At 19.2% G+C, this 9,237-nt stretch overlaps 2 protein-coding genes across 12 annotated transcripts; one reads left to right on the top strand and one right to left on the bottom strand.

The window, feature by feature from the left end:
- Positions 1-753: 753 nt before the first annotated feature.
- On the top strand, positions 754-2,592 carry LOC105736000 (uncharacterized). The gene is given in 11 exon segments (XM_086911943.1): positions 754-857; positions 944-1,040; positions 1,043-1,151; positions 1,282-1,454; positions 1,528-1,744; positions 1,857-1,935; positions 1,937-2,037; positions 2,123-2,295; positions 2,298-2,308; positions 2,415-2,461; positions 2,464-2,592. Coding segments are annotated over 11 exon segments (1,230 nt in total). The 5' UTR covers positions 754-759; the 3' UTR covers positions 2,589-2,592.
- l(3)05822 (SH3 domain-containing lethal (3) 05822) lies at positions 1,427-7,381 on the bottom strand. 11 transcript variants are annotated; one of them, XR_015293293.1, is made up of 8 exons: positions 6,919-7,365; positions 6,354-6,432; positions 6,027-6,153; positions 5,150-5,911; positions 4,818-5,081; positions 4,412-4,487; positions 2,160-2,272; positions 1,427-1,672 (listed from the first exon to the last, which is right to left on the bottom strand). XR_015293293.1 is itself a non-coding variant. In XM_086911941.1 (8 exons), exons 1-7 carry the CDS (start codon positions 6,938-6,940, stop codon positions 2,238-2,240), a joined length of 1,365 nt encoding a protein of 454 aa, XP_086768067.1. In that variant the 5' UTR covers positions 6,941-7,365; the 3' UTR covers positions 1,427-1,672; positions 2,210-2,237. The 11 variants fall into 11 exon arrangements, 9 of the variants coding, with proteins under 9 accessions (XP_086768067.1, XP_086768063.1, XP_086768065.1 ...); XR_015293291.1 differs by having other exon boundaries at positions 4,376-4,487; XM_086911941.1 differs by having other exon boundaries at positions 2,210-2,272.
- Positions 7,382-9,237: the final 1,856 nt, after the last annotated feature.

Here is a 9,237-nt window from a genome sequence, read left to right on the forward strand (position 1 = left end):
ATTTGATTAATGTTATCCGTAATTTAATTTGAAAGATAGATCATATTTTGAATTAAAAAAAAAAAAAAAAACTCATATTTAACAGAAAAATGTACAAACTTTTTAAAGTATATACTATATTATATATTATATATTTAATTTTTATAAAAAGATTTAATTATAATTTTGTTATTATTCTATAATGTTAAATATATTATTTTATAGTATTTAATTTTTCCTAGAATATTATTTTTATATTTATGATAATATTAATTTTTTTTATTGCAGTTAATATTATTATTAAAGAAAAATTTCCTTTAGAACTTTAATAAAAATATAAAAAATATATATATATATAATATATATATTATATAAATATATTTCATTATTAGATAATATATAAATGTACATAAGTAAGATATAGATCTGCTTCTAGTCACATACATATCTAAGCTTTTATTTGCATTGAAATGATATTTACTAAGAACAATTCTATGTTATGATAATTAACAACAGATGCCTTTACAATTCTTAATGAGAAAATATTATTATAATTATATTATAATATATTATTATAATTATATTATAATCAATATATTAGTCATGATATTGAAAAAATATTTGATAGAGAAAGGTATATAAATTTTAAATAGAAGCATATTTTTTTATGATAATTGTATAATATGTATTTTCTTATATTATTTAGATATACATAACATATTTTTTAAATATTATTGCACAATAATTTTTTATCTCTTTGATGCAAATATATATATACAAATGATTTCATTTAATAAAATAAATCTGCAATTTATATTAATATTAAATATATCATTACAATCAATTCAATGTATTGAAATTCCAGTAAATGAAATTAAGTAAGACATAAAAGATTTGATAAAAATTATAAATAAATTCAATTAATAAAAAAAATAATTGTTATATATTTACATCTATTGTGTAGTTCTTATATTAAAGGAAATTTATCATGTCCATTACCATTAACAAGTTTGGATTTTATTTATAATTTTTCACAACTCAATTTAGAAATTGTGTTGGCCTTATGTATATATGACTTTGCGAAGTTCGTTTTTATTGGTTATCATTACAACCATTTATTAAATTTGTGCGTTTTTTACTTAGCTACATAACACCATTTATTATAATATTTGGTAAGTAAAAAAGAAAATTAGTTTTCTATATTATATGATAATTTTTTTTCTTTATGTTATATAAAGCTTATATATAGCTTATTGTAATACAATAAATTAATTATTTTATACTATTATTATATTATTATAGGTGTATTATTAAACATTATTTCTTTTGTAATGTTAAATACACCTATACTTTGTGAATCAAACTTGTCGCTTTATTTAAAAGCACTTGCATTATCTGATAATGGAGCATTAATATTTAATTATGCTGTGGGTATTGCAAAGTCACATTTTATATTTGTTAATAATCTTTTTATGGTAGATATACATAAATTAGATAATTAATTTTGTCTTACATGTAACTAGAAACTTAAATTCATAATATTTTTAGAACAGTAGATTTCTATAAAGCTTAAATTCTGTTACTATGGAATTCTTTCAATTTACCTCAACTTGGTTGGTTGTAGTTCTCACATGGACACGAGTATTTGCTATTATATTTCCTCTTGAAATATATGGTCATTATAATAATTGTTCTAAAATAATAATTATTATTATTTTGATATGTATCAGTTTTATAATATCATTAACAAAGTTATATTCAGGAGGTAAACTTTATAACTTTATGTTCTATTGTATTTCTTAATACTTATAGTATTTATATAATTATTATTAAATTTATAAAAATGTTAATTTTACTGTATTTTATCATATTTTCAGGCTATGAAACAGATAGTGTTTTTGAATTTATACCATGTCAAAAAAAAATAAAACCATGGGGTAGTGCTATGTATTTTTATTGCATTATCTACTTGGTTGCCAGTACTTTTTATATTTATTGGAAATATTTTATTAATTATACATATGAAAAAAACTGAAAAAATCCATTGTCAGTTAACTCATAAGTAAATTATTTAAATATGTAATATTTTATAAAGAATATATATTTTTGAAGAGATACGAATATATTTAATGACATTTCTTAGAAAATTTCAGATATAAAATAAATAGAATGCATCATACTTCTAAAACATTATTTGTAGTATCAACTATTTATTTAGTGTTACTATTACCCCTTGGTATAGTTGAAACTTTAGAACTTTATTGGGATGTTGTATTAATTAAATTTCTTGATACTGAAATAAAGAAAAAGACAGAATATATATATATTGGTATAAATTTATAATAAACATAAATATATGTACAGATATATATATATATATATATATATAATAAATTGATAGCTTTTATATATTACAATTATTACTTATTTTTTAGGTTAAAAGAAAAAATATTATTGAAATGGTGTTGTGGTTTATGCTTTCACATCATTGGAATTTTGCAATTAATTTCTTTTTGTATTATCTCACAGATAAAAAATTTATAAATATTATTATACAGACAGTAAAGCACTTTAAAATTATAATTTTTTCCATCTTTTCTAAAACTTAATGAATATTCTATCTCTAGCCTTATTTTTCTGAAAAATGATAGCGCTATTATCGAAAATATTTATGAACAGAATTTATAAAAATTATTAACATTAAACATCGCAAAGTTTTTATGTCAATATATAATTTTGATATTATACATTTTTGTTTATTTTATAATAAATTTTATATCACTTGTTTATATTTTATACTAATTTTATTACATACTTTTTATAATTTATAAAATTACATAATATTAATTTATTAATTTATTTATTTTATATGCATATTAAAAATGATCATTAATATAACTTGATATCAGTGTACATGTAACGAGTTTAGAAATACGTGAATAAGTTTAAAAATCAGATTATTCTATAAAATTATAATTATTCTAATTTTGTTTTTTTATAAATGAAACATCTGGTCCCATATAGATTATGGAATTAATAAAATTGATTATTAATATTGGAATTGAAATTTTCTTCCATATTTCTATAAATTTTAAAATAATTTATTATATGTTGCAGTTAAAAAATATTTACTTATATATACACATTCTTTTACACAAATATTTTTAATAGATAATAGATAATTTTCTTTTAATTTTTAAAATATGCACAAATTAAATTTTTAAATATATTTCATTGCAATAAGCATATAAATATTTACATATGCAACATTTAAATATAACAAATATTTAAATTTATATTTTTGAAATTACATATCTATATACTGTACATTAATTATATCATTATTTTTATACCAGTAATTCCAATCGAAATACATTTTAAATATTACAAATTAGAATTGATATATACTAAAATTAAATGACACTAAATATAAAATATAATATTCACATAATATTTATTAATTATAAGGCTTTTTTTATCTCTTTTTAATTAATATGTATTTTTGGTTATTTTAAAATATGTAACAATATGTTAGTTAAACAAAACAATAACAATAATATTAAAATATATTTAATTGTAATTCATATATTTTTGTAATTCTGTATTAATTTTAATAAATTTAAAATATTTTAAATGAATATAAAAAAATATAATCATTCTTTTTAGATGTATTTATATATTATGTATTGTATAATTTTTTGAGTCAATAAAATCACTGATTATAAAATAAGTACAATTCTCTATTAAATAAAGAATAATATAAATAAATTATAAATCATAAAAGAAGATATAATTTTGATATTAAAATATTTTAACTTTAAAAATTGAAAAAATATAAGATTATTAGAAAATTTTGTACACACATTTTTTTTCATTTGCATATACTTCAATAAATAAAATATTTTATTAAAAAATTTTATTTTCTGTTTCTATTTTTTTTTTTTTTTTTTAGAAAATAATATTTTTGAAAGAAAATTTTAGAATATATTAGTAGATATTTGTGATATAAAAATGAGAAAAAATGAGAAAAAAGTTGTTTTGTTGAAAAATTATATTATTCTATTTTTTTGAATTGTAAAAGTTTCAAAATTATTAGAATTTCAAAAAATAAATTTGAAAAAAGTGATAAAGATATCTTATTAAAATTTTTAAGGCAATGCATATTTGCATATAATTCAGTCTTTTTATAAATAGAAATTCTTGAAATATATATATTTAATCATTTATGATTATTGAAACATGATTTCAATACTAAATCGTAAATTTTTCATTTTTTATCTTACTAATATACCATAAAAATATTTTTTTATGTATAAAAAATAAGAATTGTAATAGAAAAATTATCGACATACTTATAATATAGTACAACATGCAAATTAATGTAATGAAACATTACGTGGGACTCTATTTACGTAGTTTACTGGAAATTGACCTTTTCTTTGATCTCCACTTTCTCCATATAACCAATCTTGCGATATCCTCGATAGTACTGTAATTTTTTCTCCTTCCTGTTACACACACACACATATGTACACATATTAATATATTAATATATATATAATATTATATATATGTATATATATAATATATGAAATTCAGATAATTTTTAAAAGAGAAAGAAAGAAACTTGATACAGACAAGTAATTTTTGTCATTGATATAATGTATTATACATATAGGAAAATATAAATAATTTTGATTATTTTTTATATATTTGTAGATTTTTTTAAATATATAATATTTATGTGAATATATAATAATTATTCATTATAAAATTTCTTTATAATATAATATGTTATAATATGTTGAACATTCTTGTCCACATCAAGATAAACTTACATCGAATGATAGATCTTCAGTTGTTTCTCCTTTAAAAGGATAAATAGCAATAACAATGTTATCTGGAACATCAGGCACTGGTATTTTTATATCAATAAAATTAATAGGAAATATTCCTTGTTGATTTCCTATTCTACCTTCCATCCAATCTTCATTAATTTTTTTTATTAAATATATTATATCACCTTCTTTGAAAGATAAATCACCCACATGTGTTAATGGAAAATCATATAATGCAATTCCATAAGGTTCTTCATTATTAATCTAAAAATAAAAAAATAGAAAAATTTAAATTATTTTAATAAAATTATAATATAAATTGAATAACTTACTGAACAATCATTATTTATTTCTGTTAAATATTCTACTGGTGGTGCAGGTGGTGGAATTGTGGGCATTGGTGGTGAAGGACTATCTTTTAAATCATTTTGCCATGAATTAGTTAAATCCAATGTCATTGGCTTAGCCAAAGACACTATTTTATTTAAACATCTTGAATTTATTTCAATATTATTTATTTTTTGTTCTCTTTTTATTTGTAGAATTTTTGGTGCTGGTGGTTTTGGTGGTTTCGCACGGATTATAGTTGGCATCGATTGAGTATTTTTGAAAGATGTCCGATTGTAAATCATTTGATTATTAGTATGATTATTTGTGTTGAAAGCAAAAAAACATGTGTCTCCTACATGTTTTATAGACTGTAGTGTATTATGATTAGTTACTTCTAATGGCTCAAATGGATCTATTACTGAATTAATTTTCCATGGATCACTTTGCAATGCTTTTTTAGTAGATATTCCAAAAAGATCAAAATCATCTTCAAAAGCACTTTCAGTTTGAGATGTATTTCCACTACTTGTAAATGCAGATATATTTGAGTTTCCATCACTGCCAAAACTATCAATGCTAACACCATCACTACTTGATCGAATAGTAAATGTTGGAGATTCAGGTGGACTAAAATCTATTAGACAAACTGATCCATTTTCTGATTGTAATACTGTATTTTGTTCTTGATTATTTAATTGTGTCATATTTGAGTTTTCATTTTTTTTTCTTCCAAAAAAATTAGTCAAAAGCTCTGTTGGTTTTGTCTGTTAATTATATAAATAAATAATATTAAATATTTAATAATTAAATTTAATAATAATATTGATTAATTATTAATTAATTATAAAGTATTCATTTATATAATAGATATCAACATACTGATTTTTTAAATTTTTCCCTTTGTGTTTGTGAGTAATTTTGATTAAACTTTGGTGGTGGTGGCCGAGGAGGTGGTTTTTTCTTTTGAATAGGTTGTCGTATTATTGAAGATCCAAAAACATTATTTCTATATAGATCAAAAAAATTAATTAAATTTTTAAATGAAATGAATAATAAATTTAAATTTTTACATAATATGACAAGTAGAATTCATATGTATATATATTTAAATGTTTATTTATATAAAAATATATGTATAACAAAAATATTTTCTAAAAATTTTAAAGAAATATAAAAAATCTATTATTCAAATAATATTAAACTTACGTGTTATTCCAATTAATGTTTCTTTGTGCTGTTGAATTGATGGGTGGAGGAGGAGCAGAACGTGTAGGAATTCGCATTTCTGAAAGCAAATCATAAAATGAAGTGATATTTTAAAAAGATTTTCGATAAGATCCGTTACAGCATAACATATGAGCAAACACTCATTATATATTCTCTTTTATACAATTATGCATGCAAATAAAATTATTAGATACAAATATAAAATGGAATTTATAAAAGTAATACCTGTATTCACAACAATACAGTTTCTACGTCTCAATAATAATACGCCCACTATGAAGTGTCAAATATCTTTTGATGCGATACGAATTTAGAGGTGGTTATGATAATTAAAAATTTAACAAATCACAGTATATATGTTGAATTTCGTATGTGAATAGAAAATATGACGTAATAATGTTTAATTACGATATCAAATATGTAAATAAAAAATTACGATATTTTTATTTAATTTTATTATATAGATATTTCTTTGAATTAAACAAATTAATTAATTTTTTAAATAAAGATTAACACTATTGACAGGTTTGTACATACTACTCACCTGTTTTTACGTTTGCGGCCATTTTTCATTCAATACGATTGCAACTACATCTTAAATTACGACACGATAATATGCTTAAAATAAATTGATTGAATAACAATTAATTTTCGTAGTTCGATTAGTTAATAATTTATATATCAATTGAAATCTTATTGAATACAAATTGAAAAAAATATCAATTGTTTTTTAACTGTTTCATGTTATTATGTTTTAATTCACTTGTTAAGAAAAAGGAGAAACTGCATTAGTAATGTTTAATTTTTAAAATTATAAATAATGTCTGTTTTGAATCTTATATATTTCATAATGAAACTGTTTGTTAGTTACTATAACTTATTGTCATATTTTATATGTGCATAAAATATATGCATATACATATACGAGATAGCTTTAAAATTAATATAATTATTAAATTATCTATGACGAATCACATATTTATTTAAAATTATGAATATATATTATTAATTTCCCTAGCTTTAAATTTCCTAGGTATTTTAATTCTATCATAATGGTAATTGAAATTCTTAATTATAATTGGACTATTAAATCTTTACGAAATAATATATATATTAATTATCAATTTAAATTGTTGTTTACTTCATATAAATTTGATTGTACAATATAAAATATTTTTTTTATTTTTTATATTGACATTTGTATAAATTTTATATTTTAATTTATTGTAATATATATATATATATATATATATTATATATTTATTACTAATGAAATTTGTAAAAAATTATTATATAAAAATATAAAATTTATATTAATATAAAATAATAAATAGATTTTTTGTTTCATCATTATTCAAAATTGACCAAGTTTATATCGTTTATTTATTGCAATAATGATACATTTAAAAATTTGTATTTTTGAGTTTGACATGAAGAAATCCATTATTGTTTATATTTTACTTCTATTGAAAAAATTTTGTAAATAATATACTTGCAAGAATTTACATTATTAATTACATTATTATTATATCATATAGATATCAATAAAAAAGATATTATAGAAGCAAATAAAAATATTAAAATTTATTATAAATTATTATTAATAATCTCAATCATATTCTCCAGAAATTTATTAATCTCGTGATATTTTCTTTCAACTTTAATTTTATTCTTTAAAAAAACATATGTAAATATCTTATTATTTTATGAAGAGATTTTTTTTAAAGAATTATACTCACTTAAGCAAATATTTATCATAAACGCCATTTTATTTACCTATGTACATAATTTTTATTTTTATTGAATATTTATTAGGATTTAGCGAAGAACTTAATGAAGTGGACTGAATTTATGTACATGTTTCAACGTCAATGAAACACTTTCACCATACCATTGTATCCTAACTCAAATGATACGAGGACTTATGCACTGAACACACGATATCCAGTATATATACGAAGAGAATTGCAATATGAAGAAAAAAAATCTCTTATACACATATTCAACATATATATTTGGTAATTTTGCACTTGACTTTTGTAGGAATTAAAAAGTAATATAGAGATATCAAATAACAGAACGAATGATACATCTTTTGAATTGAACTAGAAAAAAATTAGAGATTTTATCATTTAGTTTTTATGATATACATTTACAAAATTGTTATACTTTAAGAAAAAAAAAATAGTATAAAAAAAAATCAAAATAAAAAAATCATCAAATTTTTGAAATTAAAATGAAGCATATAGAAAATTTTTCATGGTTTCATGAATAAATTTTGTTACAATATTTAAAAAAAGAAGAATGAATTTTAATTTAAATGGAAATCTAAATAAAATGAAATCTGTAATAATTTTTAGAAAAAATTGATGAATAATACTTATTGCTAAAATTATACAAGTAAATTTTATATTACTAATATTTGCTATATTTTCTTAATATCGCCGATAAATGTATGCATATTTTTGTTTCAAAAAGAATATACATACATATTAATTTTTTTACGCACATAAAGAATTGAATTTCAATATTTAAATGATTTAAATAAATGATAATGTTGAAAATATAAGAATAAAGATATACGAGCATATACGAAAATAGAAATAAATAAATAACTAAAATATTTATATTAGTGATATTTTTTGATAATATGTAAAACATTTTTAATAATATATCTCCAATTTCAGAAAGAATGAATTTAATTGAGACAATAAATAATTACTCGTAGATCTTTGTGATAATCTAAGTTGCACAATTTCTCCCATTATTAAGAATAAAGAAAAGAGACTTCCTCAAATATTCTTTCATTAAAATCACATTATCGATTCTTATTCTAGGCCATTCTTCGTCGTGTAAAAAAAAA

The sequence above is a fragment of the Apis florea genome, unplaced genomic scaffold (genome assembly GCF_048593485.1).
Source record: "Apis florea isolate Af1SG1 unplaced genomic scaffold, ASM4859348v1 contig_3367_pilon, whole genome shotgun sequence".
Taxonomy (NCBI): Eukaryota; Metazoa; Arthropoda; class Insecta; order Hymenoptera; family Apidae; genus Apis; species Apis florea.